Source organism: Mixophyes fleayi, chromosome 6 (assembly GCF_038048845.1).
Source record: "Mixophyes fleayi isolate aMixFle1 chromosome 6, aMixFle1.hap1, whole genome shotgun sequence".
NCBI classification, from domain to species: Eukaryota; Metazoa; Chordata; class Amphibia; order Anura; family Limnodynastidae; genus Mixophyes; species Mixophyes fleayi.
In genome coordinates this window covers 13,908,927-13,927,084 of record NC_134407.1, presented here as the reverse complement: position 1 = coordinate 13,927,084, position 18,158 = coordinate 13,908,927, and the positions used below count along the sequence as shown (strand labels likewise).

Genomic DNA, 18,158 nt, shown 5'->3' with positions numbered 1-18,158 from the left:
TTCCCTACTTTATCCCCCCAAATTTTGGTACTCCATTATATGCAGCACACGTTGTATTACAGTACTATTTTTTTTAAATACTGCAAGAACAGTGAACAATTTTTAATAGATTGCAGTATTAATGTTAATGGACTGCAATAATTTTTTTTTAGACTTTTTAGAATATTTTTTTATTTATTTTTTTAAAGGATTTTTGGCGAATTATAATTTTTTGGGAAGAATTTAATACTTTTGAAATAAATATAAACTTAGCAGAACAAAGCACAGGACAAAACGCACCGCGGGACTCCGCAAGGACAGAGCACTGGCAAAAGCACCACTGGACTCAGCAGGACACAGCACAGCACGAGAAATAGCAGGACTGAGGACCACCGAACACACCCTCCCTCTTCCCTGATCAATGCCCGAGTGAAGATGTCGGCGGCAAGTGGGGAATTTAAATAATCCGAGTATCGCGGGATTATGACTCAGAGCCTCGTTTAAGTTTCGGAATCGGCGGGAATACCCGGAGAGTGCTCGCATCTGACTCGGATCCGCAATGTTCGGGGGGGCTCGGATTCCAGGAATCCGAGTGCGCTCATTCTTACTTGTCATTTGGAAAAACAGGTGCAGTTCCAATGGGCTAAGGAGCAGGAGAATTGCAAAACGCTGCCTGGTTAGATAAATCCAAGTTGTTGTTTTTTTTTTTTTTCTTTCATGCTAATGGGAGAGCTGGGATAACCAGAGAAACAGGAGTCCTGAAGCCATGGTGGCCATGCACTCTAGGGGGTAAATGTATCAAGCTGCGAGTTTCTGACGGGTTTGAAAAAGTGGAGATGTTGTCTATAGCAACCAATCAGATTCTAGTTATCATTTTATAGGATGCACTAATTGGTTGCTATAGGCAACATCTCCACTTTTCAAACCCGCCGGTAACTCTGCTTGATACATTTACCCACAGGGGTGGATGAATATTGGCATGGAGTATCTTTTATGGCACAAACTGATGTAAGAGACTGTCAAAATATTTATAAACAGATGCTGTATTAAATGTTCATTCTTAGGGAAAGTTATTTTTCCATTCCGCAATCTAGGGAATTCTTGAAATGGTTTCAGTATATTAAGAGAATGCTGCAAATTCACTGTTTCAGCTTATTCTTTAAAGACATGAGTCAGTTTTACCTGTTCCCCATCCCATCGGTACATAAATATAGATGTACTGAACGCAGCAGCCACAATGTAATTGGTGTATCTGTGTTCATTGGTAAAGATGGTGATTTGCAAGGTTAGGGCTAGGCTATGTTGGCCCTCTTTAGCTGCATGATTTGTGAGATTTTATTGCATCCGGCAAGTATTTGGGTCTGTAGCTTTGTTTTTCTTGCCTCTTGGTACATTATCCATTGGCTTAACTTTCATTTATTTGGCAAATCAAGTGGTGGTGGTTGAACCAATGGATGTCATTATGACTTTAAAAAAAGTTAAGTAAGGTCTTTAATTACATTTGCATATAACAATATAGCTTATTGAAAGGACAGTGTTCAGTATGCAAATCTAATTTTTACTGGTTGTTTTTCCTTCCCCCTTTAAGGCTGAGGGCATACGACAAGAAGAAACCAAAAGTGACCTTGTCACTGTGAAAGGTAAGAGGATGCTACTTTTTTAATGTCAGTATCGATAACCTTTCCAATACAGTTTGGCTGTAGAATTTCAGTTTATATGTCTCGCTAGTTATCTCCACTTTTAGAATCGATTAGACTGAGTTGTGTACCAGTCCTAATAAGCACCTATCGCAATTTGACTCTACAGTCATAGGTTAAACTATACGGTCCTATGGGACACAATTGGTGCTGTTAGACTAGGTGCTAAGCAGACCAGCTTGTGCATGGGCATCCTTCAAAGGGATACTAAAAGCTTAGGGACACTAGTTTTACCCACAAGTAACACTTCAAGTAGCATTCATCAAAATTGCTCCGTGTGGGCCGGAGCAGGACTAAGGCTTTGAGGGGCTGAGGGCACTTAAGACAGGGATTCCTTATGGTCTTGTATGGCTATCATTTTGGACAAATGGAGGCAATACTGTGTGCCCCAATAGTTGGGTGCACCCAGCTCTGCTTTCATGAGCAGTACCCCGTGAAGCAGGACATACCTCCAAACTGTCCTTTCAGTCAGACCAAATCCTGACTAAGCAGGACAGTCACTCAAATTCAAGATTGCCCCACCAGGTTCATGATAGTTGGCAGACTGTCCTTCTCTATCCTACCTGTTGTCACTTTCACCAACTTTGGCTGCAAGTGTCTTTAGCTCAGTTGCTGCTTGTCTGGATCCTGGAATGTTGAAGGCCCTATTTTGGGGGAAAAAGACAGATGCGTAAAATTTAGAAAGCTGCACACCACCCCAGCATTAAATGGGTCCAGTCACCCCACCTTAATTTAATAGGCCTCGCTATTAAATTAGCCCTACAATCACCCCACAAATAAAATGGCACCCATTAAATAATTAGTCCCCTCCCACGTTCCACCATTAAATTAATAGCCAATGTTACATTAAGAACCCCCTGTCCCAGAATCTTCTCTCTCCCTCTCTTGCGGCCTGCACACATGGGACAGCACCTGTCATGTGATGCGAGTCCCAATCTATACGTGTTTGTGGCTGGGATAGGAGGAGGAAGCCAAAATGGGGGAAGAGAGGGAGGGACGGATCATAAGATCTGTGGCAGCATGAAAGAAGGTGGCTGGTCTCTGAGGAGGTGCCGGGTACCATGCGGTCCCCTGCTGGCACCCCTTTCTATGGGAGTACCTGGTCTGGGGGGGGCCCTGGAGAGAGGTATGCCCAATACTGCCAGAAGTCTGGTTAACACCGAATTCCCATGGCTGTCCCATTACTTAATTGACACTTCTGTTTGGACTACAGCAGGAAAGAGTTCCCATTTGACTTATAAAGAGGTAAACTGATGTTTGTATTTAACTTTAATTTGTGTTTTTGTATTTAATTGGTTTATATAGAAAAATGTGACTTTGTCACTTAACTGTCAAGACCTTATTCATTTGTGTGCATATGACATTATCAGTGTACAAATGGTAAGGAATGCTAAAGTCATATTAGCCTAACTCTGCCAAACCACATCTCTATGCTGTTGTTGGGGTGTAAGCTGACATACATCTGGTACAAATGCTACGGTTCTATAGCTGGATGCATCTAGGTGTGTCAGCCTGAACATATGTATGTAAATGCATTTCTTGTGTGCGCCTTTTTAACATCTATTTAGATAGCGCTGGGAATACCGCAGCACTGTACAGAGAACTCTCTCCCATCAGTCCCTGTTCCATTGGAGCTTAGTCAAACGTCACACACACACACACACACACACACACCTGGGGTCAATTTGATAGCAGCCAATTATCCCTACTAGTATGTTTTTGGAATATGGGAGGAAATTGAGAACATACAAACTCTACACAGATAAGGCCATGGTTGGGAATCTAACTCACGACCCCAGTGCTGTGAGGCAGAAGTGCTAACCACTTAGCCATCGTGCTGCTTTTTCATATGTAAGTTTCATAGTGTAAATGTGTGAAGCTCTACATGAGCCTCTTGGAGTTCTACAGTGTCTGTTGTACCAATAGAAGTCTTTGCTCTATAGGGTACACCCTTCTGAAATGCTAGTCATGGTAAGGTAAAACATATTTTTAATATGCCATAATTTAATGGTTCTGGAAAAAGTGGTCCCTCCCTTCACAATTCTCAACGCTACTGTGAGTGATTACTGCGTACTCTATTTTTTTCGTCTTAGGCACAACCATTGAGATACCCATCAACCTCTCCCCTCCTGCAAATGCTGTGGCTGGTTCTGTAAAGGCGAAAATTAATATAATTGGTAAGTAAAGTACAAACAATTGCAACTAGGCAGTTGTGCTCCTTGACATAATGTGTGGCGGAATCTGATATGGAAATCATAATCTCAGAATGCAGAGTTGGCTGAAAAGCAAATCTTCTGTTTGTTGTGTGCCCACAGATGCACAGTTCATACAAGAATAGACGTGCTATTGAAAGCTTACATACAGTTATATAGCCTTTTGGCTGGCACTCCAAACATCACTAGTTATAACCAAGGTCTTCAATGAGCAAAACATGCATAGATACAAGATGGTCATCTTTGTCTAAGGACCAGATTAAATCCTATGATAACGAGTGACTTGACTCTTGTTATCATATTAAGCAATATGGTTCCAGGGTCTCTGAACATCTACAAGATAATTTTAAACATCCTATCTAAAGTCCTGTCTCATAAAATATCTAATTGCGTCCGTGAACTTGTTCTAATACTTAATTTTATTCAAACATCTATAGCATATGTATACAGGGCATTCATTGAGATAGAGAAGTAGGTCATTGTTCAGACTCTAAGCCTGAGGGCTTCCCATCGAGCACAAATTAACCACAATACATTCAAATGTAAAGAAGAGACTGGCAGCCTCAATTAATATGCAAAAAGGGCACCAACAGACATAACTTCAACTTCTCATGTACTGTAGATGTGATGAACATGATCTAAAAGTCTATCTTAACCATTATCCTTTCTTCAGGTATCTTTCTTACTCTCACGCCCCTCCCAAATTTCTTTATCAAATCATACGGGATAAAACGGGGGGCAAAAGGACGTATGTCCAAACATGAATCAAGCCGATAATGGGGAAAATGGTTCACCATGGGGTCACCAGTTAGTGGCCAGCCAGCTGGATAGTTATTCCAGATTGACAAGACTCGTCTTTTCAGATCCTGTCTTCTGTTTGCATGTTAATGATACTGTTCCGGTCTTATTCCCAAGTTCAACTCTATCTACCTGCCTGACATATTACACAGTGCTGTACACTTAGGGGTTCATAACTCATTTACAAGCAATTACATGAATTGGAAGGTAAAGGTGGTCCTGGCAGAATGAACTTGTAAGAGGTGTGTTGGAACTCTTGATACAATGACCATTGTAGCTGGTGTCTTACTATTGTATGGCGATGGCATTATCGGTATGGTTGGAGGGTGGAGTGTACAAGGTACAGTTACTTTAAGGACAGTTATGGTTGCCACCAGCTGACAATTTTTCAACTAATCATCTTAACAATCTCCTTCATCCGGCATGAAAGACAATTTATCTGACAGGGCAGCAGTCAAGGGCAAACTACAATGGGAGTAGGCTGTGCAACCACTACAGGGCCCGAAGGGGAGCATGGCAATAACTGGTCACCCCTGTTCTGCTCCCGAAAGAGTGGAGGCCTAGTCTGAACTGGCACATGTACAGCGGGCATCGTATTTACTGTTTATAAGCGCGAGGTCTCCATCACAATTGGTTTCATCTTAATATTTTTTTTTTATTTTTTTTTTTTTAAGTTGGATAGTTACATTTTAAATCTATATTTTGCCAAATATATCTTAACTCCGGGGGATTGTAGTCAATTTTAATCTCCCTTAACAGACCAGTACTTTTTAAGCAATTTATTTTACCTGCAGAATCTGGTTATTTCCTGAATGAATAAATACAGAAATGGAGGCAATCCTTAATTTTACAAATATCACTTACTCCTGGATCCCTATTCTACCCTGTTAGGGATTTAGGATATGCTTTTAGTTACACATTTGGGGGGGATGTATAAAGCTGCCACTTCGTTGGAAAATGGAGATGGGGGCTATAGCAACCAGTCAGTTCTAGCTGTCATTTAATACAATCTACAAATGACAGGTAGCATCTAGTTGCTATAGGCAACATCTCCACTTTCCAAACCTGCCGGAAATGCTCAGCTTGATACATTTACCCCTTTTGGGCTCTCTATTTTCTACATAATTGTTATAACAATGTAATATTACAAAAGTAAATGGAACATCATTTCTATTGTATCCTATGTGGTTTTATGTACATCTTAAAAAAATTTCTTTATTTGCAGGAGATTTATTGGGCAGTGCTTTGACAAATCCAGAGTCTTTGATTAGAGAGCCCACAGGATGCGCTGAACAGACGCTCTCTTCTTTGATCCCGTTGCCACTAGTAACGCAATATTTGAATTTAACTGGTCGTCTGACAGAAGAGCTGAAAAATAGAGCTGTGATAAATATGGGAATTGGTAAGTGTGTGTATAAATGTAGCACTGGGTTACCCAGTGAACAGATTGGCAACATAAAGGTGAAATGCGTAGGTGACGCTTCTTTAGAATTGATTTGGGGAGATGTGAAAGTCTTCTAGAGTCCGGGCCACTTCTGATTCAATATTGTGCAATCTGGGTGAGTGTGAGAAGCAGTTGATTTGCTCAACATTGCTTGGAAGTATCAGACAAGCCCTTAACAGTCAATTTCTATTGGTTGCGAGGAGGTTGGGTTTCTAGTGTCGACCGCCGTTTGATTGCAGCCAATAAGTTCTGATGACCTGCTTTTTCATTTTTGTTTTATGTAATCAAAACCTACTGAAAGATGAGATTGTGGTATGCTTAGCATTATCGAAGATTGCCATATTATGAAGCGAATTACTTCACCTGTTCTAGAAAATGGAAATATAACACATGAGGGTTAATTAAAGACTGTATCTGAAAAAGACATATTGTAAAGTAATAGTTTCTGATATGTCAACAAAACTATTTGATTCAGCACTTTTTTTTTTTTTTGCTCTTTTGATAAATATTTCACACTTCATAAAGTTCACAGTCTGAAAGGATTTTTACTTCAATGGAAAAATGTGCCGTATGTGATCTATAGTCTGTAATGCAAGGCAAATACTGCAGTAATGGCCACACCAACTGTGCCGTGGTGCTCATGGTAGAATACTCTGATGATCCTGGAAGTGTTCTAGGTAACAATCATTGTAACTCCCTTCTGTCTTTCTAGGCTACAGGAGAATGTTACAATTCAGAAATGGTGATGGAAGCTTCAGTCCTTTTGGAAGATCCGAAGGGAGTGCATGGTGAGTTACAAACTGTGGCCGGTCACAACTGACAAATATAGGAGTGACAAAATGTCTCTAGACAGGATACTAATTGGACTATGCATTGCATGTGATGCCACTGGCCAAAGCATAACTAGTTGCAATATATATGGTTTTTCCACTTTCATGGGTTCATACAGCTATACAAGGACAATGGGTTCATTCTCACACTGCTGCTGGGCAGTAATAGGCAACCTATGGCCATGGCTAAATGTATCCTTGACTGTTCTAATGTTTGTAGGGTCTTACTACCCTCCCCCCAATGGGGTGACCCTTTCCTTTCTTACGGTGCCATCTCTTGCTTGGATGGTCCCATGTGAAGTGTTGGGGGTCAATAGTTAAATCTGAATTGATAGGCATACTTTAATGTACTAGATTTTAAGGAGTCAGACGTATTAAACATAGCCTAATGTATTCTCTACTGTGAATTTTAAGGATGTTCGAGAAAAGAAGTTTCACAACCATATTGGCATAAAGATGCATGTGCGTTACTCCTTGTACACAAGTTTTTCTAATGAACACAAGGGAGGAACTATAGACAACACTAGTTACAAGATTACACGCTTGGCTATTTAATACCAGAAAAAGCTCAGCTATGCACAACCAAACTTAATGTACCACACATCCCATTATCATTTAAGATTGGTTATTAATAATAAAAATATTTAAGTCCACTTAATAAACAAATGAAAAGGAAGAATAATAATTAAAAAATCGGTATATAGCTTTGACAATTCTGTGTGCACATCCCGGAAATCCACAGTCTCATGTGGAGAGATAGATATCCACGAAATTATATAAATCTAGATATAAGCACTAAATGATGTAGTTATAAACACTTGTCAAATAGAGCCTTAAAATGCCAATTTTCTCCCTTTGGAACGGAAGGCATAAATCGCCAACAAGTCAGCTGCTGCTTTCAATAATAAGTAGGAATCTGAGTCTCACCCGTTCCATGGCAGCTGGTGTCTCGTCCCACTCGTGGTGGGATGTGGTGTTTTTTTGTTTTTTTGCTTTTTATTTTTTTAACTGATGGTAAATGATTACACAATTAGTTGAAGCAGACGCTTCTCTTCTAAACGTGTGTGTGGGTATATATATATACGATTGTGTTGAAATTAGAGATGGCCGGGCTCAGTTCCCCGAGAACCGAACCCGCCTGAACTTGAGGTATCGGAGTACTGAGCCGAGCAGGCTCGGTACTCTCCCGCCTATTCGGGTTTCAAATAGAGGCAACACTTCATCGTGATGTCGCCAGATCTTGGCGCTCGGTTCTCGCGATGTTTCAAATGCATGAATATCCCCCTCCAATGCAATCCAGCGCCATTTGACAGAGGGAGAGAGAAGGGTTAGGTCGCAGCATTATAGCAGGGAGAGAGCACTCCTTACAGCAGGAAGAGAAGAGGCATTTTTGCAAACCTTACCAACTGTTTGGGGTGTCATATATTCCCTCCTCAAGAAACTATTTTCTGCCTGCAGAAATAGTAATATACCAGCAGTATATTCTGAATTTTCACTACAACTGTTTGGGGTATCAGATACAGACAGACACCAAACTGCCTTTGTCTATTTCTATTTTATTGTACAGTCTATGCAGACTGGGTTTTTGCTATTTAACTACAAGTGGAGGGTGCAATATACACCCAAAGATGATGGCTACATTGCCAATAGTCAAAGATGGAGAGGATGACAAGCAGGCTTGTCTGTAGAATTTGCAGGCAAGTGTTAGAATTAAGAACTGCCTACCAGGGATTAAACTGTATTTTTCCTAATTTGAACTAAGGTTTGAGTGTACACTACAGCCAAACAGAAAAGATGCTTTGGGCATTTGTATTGATCGTACAGTGTTTGCAGGCTGCTTTTTTTTTTTTTTTTTTTTTTTTTCGATTAACTATAAGTGTAGGGTGTAATATACAGATAGACACCAAACTGCCTTTTTTGCTATGAATTTCGATCTATCTTTTTAGTGCGTGGTCTGGCACCCCTGATTGGGCTGTCTCTCTGATAAAAGCACACATCCCAAGGGGGAGGGGAAACAGCGCAGGTTGACATTTATTAGCTGTAGAATTAACTTGCTTATCCAAGAAACAGGTGGAGCACTAAATTAGGTTATTTTAGCCCAAAAAACTGGTATTTTTTAACGAATTGCAAACCAAAACACGCAAGGGTGGTTTTACCAAAACGCAAAGGTAATCCAGATCCAAAACCAAACACGGGGTCAGTGACCATCTCTTGTTGAAATAATCGTATTCTGGTTGCAAAATTGTTACAAGATTAATTTTGAATGAAGATACTATATTAATCAATTTGAGAGGTTGAATTATTGGTTGGGAATAAGATTCGAAGTAGAGGATGCCCCCCGAACATCGCCAATCCGATTACCGGCTCTCTGCTTTTCCGCTTCCTTGGATCTGAATCGAGGCAAAACATCATTTTTATGTTGTCGGATGTTGCAGCTTTTGGATTCCATAAGTACCTCCCACCTCAGAAGATCCAGCACTATTGCTCACACAAACAGGGGTAGCGGTGTTCTTACCACTTGAAAAAAATTTACTGGAAATTAATGTTGGGATAAATACTAATGTAGGAACAAAAGAGCCAAATTTATGTTATTTTTATTTTTATTTTTTTTATTTTTTAAGCAATTATTTTTTTAAAATTTAAAATACAGATCTAAAACACGCGAGGGCAGTTTTACCAAAACATGAAGTTAATACAGATGCAAAACCAAAACACAGGGGTCAGTGAACATCCCTAGATAGAAGTCCCCAATAAATTATCCTTTTTTTTTGGATATTTTTTTGTGCTTCGCTATTTGATTGTAATGCATATAAACATTAATCTTGACAATTTACATGAAATAGAAATACTAGGAGGGAGGAAAGGCTGAGTACAAATATGTGTGATGAAGTTAATATGGTGAACAAGTTACAGAAATGTATGAATACAGACTTGGGGAGAGAACAGTGGAGCACACAAGTAAATAAAGCCATGGTTTGATGATTAGACAATATTAATTATGTTGGTGCCATAAACTCATGTTGGATTTTACACCTAGAAAACAAGCTTTAAGATCAGATGTTTTGCTGTGAAATCAGAGGCTGCATGTGAAGCCCCTGCAGGTCCCTCCGTTTCTCTTCTGTGGTGGTAGAACACAGCTGATTTTTATCATTTAGGACCTACCATGAGCCCCTCCACAAGGTGTGGATTTGGGGTTCATACATGTTATCCAGACCAGGTGCTGATATTGACTTTGACACCAGTTTATATAGTTCAAAAGCCTTGGACTGTGCTACATGTAGTCATTGATTTAACTGTATGTAGCTGAGATTTTGAACTACTCAAAACTTAGCAAATTAGCACATGGTCTTGTGTATTTTGATTTTGTTTTGATTTCTCAATCAGGTTGACTCTCCTAGCCTTAAAAGCCTTCTGTCTCATTAAGCCGTACATCCCTGTTGAAGACAGAGTTGGCACCCAAGCTTTGGTCTTCCTGGAGCAATTACAGGATTTAAACACTGGCGCTTTCAAGCCAAAGGGAGCTCTGGTTAGCGCTGCACTGACGGTAAGAGTTTAACGCCTAACACTAGAAAATCTATATGTGTGTTCTGCACTGGAAGCATAGAAATCCTACATAAATAACCACCTCTTTCTAGAGATTGTTATCCAGACATGAGGGTGAGGCAAGGAAGATTGAATAATTGAGTCTTCCATGCAGGGGCGTAAATAGACAATGTGAGCCCCATGTATTTTTCGCCCTTGAGCAATACACTTGTATACTTCGGGGCCTCCTATTATGGTCTGTGTAGCAGCCACTCCTCCTGCTACTATGGTAACCACACACTTGCATCCCCTTGGCCTAGATTTCATTAAAGCCTTTCAGTTTTATTCTACATAAATTACCGCTTTGTGTAAGCCAATTTAAGTGCCCAGCTTACCAAGGAAGACAGAAGTTCTTTAACGCCAGAATTTTTTAGACTGTGATAACATATGGCTCAGTGGTTAGCACTTCTGCCTCACAGCACTGGGGTCATGAGTTCAATTCCCGACCATGGCCTTATCTGTGTGGAGTTTGTATGTTCTCCCTGTGTTTGCGTGGGTTTCCTCCGGGCGCTCCGGTTTCCTCCCACACTCCAAAAACATACTGGTAGGTTAATTGGCTGCTAACAAATTGAACCAATCTGTGTGTGTGTTAGGGAATTTAGATTGTAAGCTCCAATGGGGCAGGGACTGATGTGAGGGAGTTCTCTGTACAGCGCTGCGGAATTAGTGGAGCTATATAAATAAATGGTGATGATGAGAGTGGTTGTTTTGGTATTTTTCACATATGTTCTTCAGTGCAGGCCGACACTTCCTTGAGATTTCTTATACCTATTGTTTCATTTGTATAATTCAATGCACCTTTTCAGAATATTTGTCTTGTCAAATGCTTTGAAGAACCTGGCTGGGAAAATTATCAAATCTTCAAAACACATAGTGGATGTGTTGCCCATAGCAATCAATCAGATGATGACTATCCTTTTTTATCTAGCACATTCTAGAAAATGATAGCTATATCATCATCAGCACCACTAATTCCACAGCGCTCTACAGAGAACTCACTCACATCAGTCCCTGCCCCATTGGAGCTTACAGTCTAAATTCCCTAACATACACACAGGTCAATTTGATAGCAGCCAATTAACCTACCAGTATGTTTTTGGAGTGTGGGAGGGAACCAGAGCACCCGGAGGAACCCACGCAAACACAGGGAAAACATACAAACTCCACACAGATAAGGCCATGGTCGGGAATTGAACTCATGACCCCAGTGCTGTGAGGCAGAAGTGCTAATCACTAAGCCACTGTGCTTAGTGATTGGTTGCTATGAGCAACACATTTACACGGTTTGGTACATCTGAGTGTTTCACATATCTCTAACATTTTGGGGGAATATTGAGGTAGTCTATAGACATAATCTTAGTGGCTTTGTACCAATCCTTTACTAGTTCTTTAATAACTTCAGGTTTGTGTCTAGTATTAAAGTAGTTTAAAAAAAATGTTTAAAAGTTGAAACATTAAAAGTGCGACGTATTAAAGTTAATAGGGAAAACAGATGCACATATTTTACATATAACTTTTTTTAATAGGCCCAAAACATACACCAATCAAATAAGTGCACATATTTGGTGTTTGTCATGGTGTAACATAAGGATGGTTTTATGGGTTAAGTAACTTTTTTTTTTTTAAAATTTGGTAAGTGAAGTTTTACAATTAAGCACTTTTTTTAATGCCTGTAAATTTAAGGACATGGGATGATTTTGGCTCCATAGCACAGTATTTGTCAAGAGAAAACTATTTAAATTTACTTATGGTGAGTAAAAGCAGAGCAAGCAATTCCCCAAAACTGATATGACAGAAAAATAGTGGAGCATCCTGAATGCCAATTAGTAATGGAAATTGTTTAAATCCCGTTAGAATGGGTAATTCTTTTTTATGGCATTTATCACAAAGAGTTGTGCTTTAGATTGGGTACTTTTTTGGTTCCGCACAACTCCTCTTAAAATAAGACCCTTTAATGACGCCAAGCTACTAATGCAGTCAATACGTTCAACAGAGTGCCAGTCAATGTTTTTTCTGTCCAGGGGAGGGCTGGCAAATTTTAGCCCAGGGGGCAAGTCTTGACTGAGGATCCTATTGGGAACATTTTAAAGGGAAGAAAAAATGCAGATGACCCAGCCAAATGTAGCCCAGTATGGGATCGGCCCGGGTGGCTATGTGTCTGCCTGCCACTGTTCCTGTCCAATACATGTGCCTGAAATCTGATGACTTGTTTCTCTCTGACCATAACCGCGATTACCACTACAAATATCATGCTTGGGGCATCCCTGGCTAGTCCCATTAGTTATACTAAATCTAAACCTACCGCCAGATAAGTCTCAATTAGCTGTACCATATACCAGAGTATAAAGCCGTAACCATTTCTCTAAATAAAATGTTGGACTCATTGGGGTCCAAAAATATTTTATGGTATGCACATGATTCCCCCCCCCCCCCCCCCTTTCCATTGTCGAACATTAATAACCTTTTTATTGTGTTCTTATTTGCTTCCCATCCCTTTTGATAGAGGTCTCTGGGTCGTCCTTAATGAGTTCTGGTAGAAAAACTCTTATCTGATTCACTAAAATTTGTGTGTGGAACTTAATGGCTTTAGAATCATTGGCCTGTATTTCTAATAAAATTAAACTGGTTTCCTATCTGGGCACGGACTCTTCCATGTGGACGTAATATCTTTTACTTCTACAACTTTTCTGAAACGGAACCATCGATAGAAGTTGCTTTCTCCGCTGAAACATTAGGTAGTTAGTTTTCGCCAGAAAATGTCTTCCTAATTTGAATTTATAATTGCATATTCCACTATATAGTATGAGCAATAGCATCTTAAACTCTTGATAGTCTGTAATAGCATGGCAATACTTATCTGTTTCCTTAGAGCATGCAATTCCTATAGAATTGGTCAATAAATGCTACCATCTATATATACAATGTTGGTTAACTATTTTATTTTTTTAATCGAACCTCTAGATCGGAACTTGGTTAAACTAATGAGTCTGAGAGATAATAAGTCTCTGTATTCTTTTACAGGGCGGTGCTGATGATGACGTTGGCTTTACCGCAGCAGTGGTTCTTGTTCTGTTAAATTGCGTCTATACATCATCAGTAAGTAATTGTATTGTTAGCACATGCGTGAACCCTTAGTAAGGTATTTAGCAATGCCCTATGTACTAAATATTCAGCTACTGCATAACTTCATACTGTAGTACTGGCCTTTTCATTTATCACATTATACTGTTCCTTGAGTTACATGATTTAACTTTCTATGCACATCTCTACAATGATGCAGGCTAGCACAGTTTCACTAAAACAGTTTTTAAAACCTCAGGATAGCACTTTCAATAATATTTTTAAAGGATAATTCCACCAAGAACTAAATTTTATTTTTTTTGGAATAGCCGAGGAAGCATCTAGGCATAAACTTCTTCTATACCTGAAGCGCAGAGTTAAGGATATCTGGCTGTCTTTCTTTGGGTGGAGTTGGATGACCAACATATTTTTACTTTTCACACGTCCACTGCACCTGCTAAGAACTGGAAAGGTCTCAAAGGTGCATCGACACCACCTTTTAGTCTTTTTGAAACTGGCATAGTGAGGGTGGGGTGGGACTGCTGGACACGTAAAGGTGCCCAATGAGTGCTGAGAACAGTGTGAAATGCAGTAAGACTTCTTTCTTTTTAATTTTAGCTTTGGATGGCATTCCTTTTAAAAAGAGCTTACGTCTTACTTATGATTGGTAGCCTGCAATGCCGCACTAATGCCTGATAAAATGGCATTCTTTAAAGTCACAATAGGCCTGATTCATTAAGGAAAGTTATGCAAAAGTAAGCAAACAAGGCAAAACCATGTTGCATTGGAGGCGGAGGTAAATTTAAAATGTGATGGCCGACTTATAGTCGGGTTAGGGCATGTCCTAGATCAACTTTACATTTCAGTGTACAAATAAGTGATAAAGTACTTGTGTGCAACATGAAGAAACAGCCAGTATTTTCCCTATATACAAAATAATAAACTTATTTGCACCCCTTGCATTGCAACATAGTATTGTAGTTTTATTACTTTAATACTTTTTTTTTTTTTTTTTTTTCTTTCCTCGAATTCATTAAAATCTCTTCTCTTCTATTTACTCAAAGCCAACACTGCTACGTCCAGCTCTTGAATACCTGGATAGAGCCTCGAGGAAGGAGCAGAGTGTGTATAACATGGCTTTGATTTTGAGTGTGTTCCGGGAAGCTGGGAATGTAGAGCGGAGCAACGCTGTGTTTCAAAAGCTGAATGATTCATCGATTGCGAAAGGTACTGACTTGAACAACTAATTTTGTTTTATGTACTGTTCATCTATCACCCATTCATGCCAACCTCAAAATACTCATAGTGCACAAAAATTAACTCCATTATGATGTGGTATATGAACCTCACAGGGTAATTAGTAAAGCAGAGCTGTGATGGACAAGCTGCAAGAAGGTTTAGATTGGCATCTGAAATCTACATCTCATGATTGCGCCTTTAACATGACTGGGTATACAGGTGAAAAATAGGGCTATAGAGCAGTTTTAAATGACATATGATGACCCAAATATATCACTTAGAATTACAAATAGAAGACAGAGCTCCACATGCAGTCCAATTGCATGGTTTTGGAGTGGAACTCTCAATGGAAAGGTTGTGGCTCAGTCACGTAGAGCAAAATTATGAGCAGGGTAGATCAACTACCAATTACACAAAGGACAGACCTGTGCAGTTGTACAGGAGGGAAGGGAGACAGCCCTGGAAAGATATTGGCAGGAAACAATCCAGTACATGGGTGCAACTATTGACCCAATGCACTGAAGGAGACATAGAGACCAGGCAAGACCACCTGGGAATGCAGGTGGCTATGACTATGACTGGAGGCAAAACTGGAGAAAGAGCCCTGCTCGTGAGGGCTTACAAACTAGAGGAGAATGAGGTAAAATGAGAACTTGCAGATCCCCAAACAAACTTCATAGACAACATTCTGTTCCTTTCTAGTCAAATGGCATAAAAAAATTTTTATGAAATGTGGTTCATATACAAAGGTGTTTTATATTTGAATTCTGAATACTTATAAACTATATCTGTAATGGTTTGAATTGTACTTCAGGGAGGGACACACTAGTGGTTGCATTTTTTTATTCCTGTTTCTCTCTAATTTGCAAGAGAGACATTATAGTGCCACCCTGAGCATCAAATTAATAGTCCCTTTAACCATTTTGATAACCAGAGTAACTGCACTGTCAACAATGTGGAAATGGTATGAAACGGACCCATTTTTTTGAAACCTTATCTCTATTTATTTTTATACAAATTTATCCACAGCCAGGGCCACTTAGAATGACGAACGCTACTAGATTTTATGTGCAGCTGTCTCCAATACTGATTCTTATTCTGAGGGCTGCTGCTGGAGATTTAGTGCACCGGTGTAGCAATGCTGAAGGAATAGAGGGATTCAGTGCAAAGGACTACAAGCTGCAGTATTCCACAAAGTCTCCAGCAGGGGGGGCTCTGTCCATACAACTACTGGAGAAGGCTACCTATGTTATGGGGTGATAGGCTTGTTAAAGGTATCCACCTAGAGGTAGAAATGCCTAGAACTCATTGTGACAAGAGTGCTTTAATAACACTATTTGTTCCCTCTTATATTGCATTGCTATGTGATCTTCAACTTCCAATTGTCAAATGTAAATTAAGTAAAGCAAAAGAATTGCCACTAGCACTGACCTTGCAACTTTGAAGTTTTGGATCAAATTTAAGTTTTATAATAACCTGTTACCTATTTAAACTTTTGCAGACGGCACAATTTATTGGGAGCGTTCAATCAAACCAAAGCAGCAGACATCCCGTCTGTTTGCGCATGCTGATTCAGCAGAAGTTGCAATTGTGTCCTATGTCCTAAAGGCCTTGACTAGAGGGAAACCTCCATCCCAGGAGATGCTAAACTACATGTCGCAGTTGGCTTTAAGGCTTGCAAGGTGGCAGAATTCACGTGGCTCATACAGCAATACACAGGTAATTTTAATATTTTTACATTTTCACTGCTTTACTCTGATGGTATCATGATGCAAACAATTGACATGAAATAGATTGCAAGCTCATTTGGTCAGGATCATCTCTACCTTCTAAGAGCTGCGGGGTACATATGTTACATTAGGAAGTGGAGGGTGAGGCTGTGGCTGTTCCGGTAAGCAGGGTGGGGGGACCGTACGAGTAGTACAACAAAAAAATATAAAATGTTTTTGGCCTCTTGCCCTCTTCCCCATCCTAAAGATGCTATATTTGTTGGAGACCTTACAATGATTTGGACATCTGTATCTTTGTAACAATATGGCTCTAAGTAGAAGGGATTCAGCTCTCCTGTTGGTGGGGAAGGGTGTTTCGTAGAATCGGAATAATATTTACAACATTTTAGTGCAACTGTTATATTTGAATTACTACAATCTTTGAAAACCTAGAACTGCAAGTTGCATAATCCTTTTAAAGTCCTTTTGAGATGACCCGTTAGAGCTTTATATCATAACACCATTGGGATATGTATACATGAAGGTAACAACCTTCTAGGAAAATATACGGGTTATAGATTGTACGCTCCTTTGAGCAGGGCCATCTCCTCCTGTCTTCACCACTTTTAACTCTGCTCTCCAGCTACCTAGCCCTCCTCCTCGGGGACCCTCTCTTTCCCCCCCCCCCCATCCCCTCTCGCTCCCTCCTCTCCCCTCTGGGGTTCTCCCTGTCATCCGTGCCCTCCCTCTTGGACTCCGTCAGTGGCGGACCTTCCCCTCTCCCCTCCCCCGCCCCTTTAGCTGTGCCTTGAGCTCAGCACAGTACAGTAAGCAATAAGCACAGTAACTCTGTCTCATCTCGTATTGTAATTTTGTTTGTCCCTGTACGGCATTACGGACACCTAGTGGCGCCCTATAAATAAAAATAATAATAATAATAATAGATGTCAAAGATAGGTCCCATTTCCCAGAGAACGTTGTGAATCGTATGTTTCTAGTGATTTGTATGTTTCTAGTGATACTTGTATTTGCTAATTCATTGCTCACCTCTTCCTCAGGATACGGCTATTGCTCTCGAGGCCCTATGTAGCTATGGTGCTTTGGTGTACGAGAAAGATGCCACTAATACTGTTCAGGTAAAATATGGAAATGAAGTAATTGGAGACTTCAGCCTTGATGTCAACAACAGAATCCTGCTTCTCACAGTGCCACTACCCCACATACCTGGAGAGTATCTCGTTGTTGTCGGTGGGACTGGCTCTGTCCTGATACAGGTAACCATGTCAAACACTCCATCCTTGACCAAATGTCTGTTATTACTGCAGCAAAATGACAAAGATTGTGTAAGAACTTGTTCATGGCCCTAAAATTATCATCCATCTTCGGCCATATTTGTCCAGGCCTTCCCTTTTTATGAAACCTATACTTTTCACAGAAAGTGTACTTTTTCTCATTGCTCTAGAAAACGGAGTGAAAAATGTTGGCATTAGAGATTGGACCACCTTTTGGGTTTTACAGCTGTCACCTGGAAACACTTGGAATCAATCAGAGGGAAGGTAGAGGATGGCAACATGTGATGGCTCATATGGCATCCCATGCCATCACCT

The 18,158-nt window shown here is 40.1% G+C and overlaps 1 protein-coding gene across 1 annotated transcript in view; it reads left to right on the top strand.

Annotated features, from left to right (window-relative positions):
* Positions 1-18,158, top strand: part of LOC142160852 (ovostatin-like) — a 69,209-nt gene that overhangs the window by 39,967 nt on the left and 11,084 nt on the right. The window contains exons 22-30 of the mRNA XM_075215884.1: positions 1,568-1,619; positions 3,770-3,853; positions 5,913-6,089; positions 6,844-6,919; positions 10,346-10,505; positions 13,565-13,639; positions 14,668-14,830; positions 16,344-16,561; positions 17,610-17,825. Coding sequence (XP_075071985.1) covers positions 1,568-1,619; positions 3,770-3,853; positions 5,913-6,089; positions 6,844-6,919; positions 10,346-10,505; positions 13,565-13,639; positions 14,668-14,830; positions 16,344-16,561; positions 17,610-17,825 — 1,221 coding nt within the window. The remainder of the gene's footprint in view (positions 1-1,567; positions 1,620-3,769; positions 3,854-5,912; positions 6,090-6,843; positions 6,920-10,345; positions 10,506-13,564; positions 13,640-14,667; positions 14,831-16,343; positions 16,562-17,609; positions 17,826-18,158) is intronic.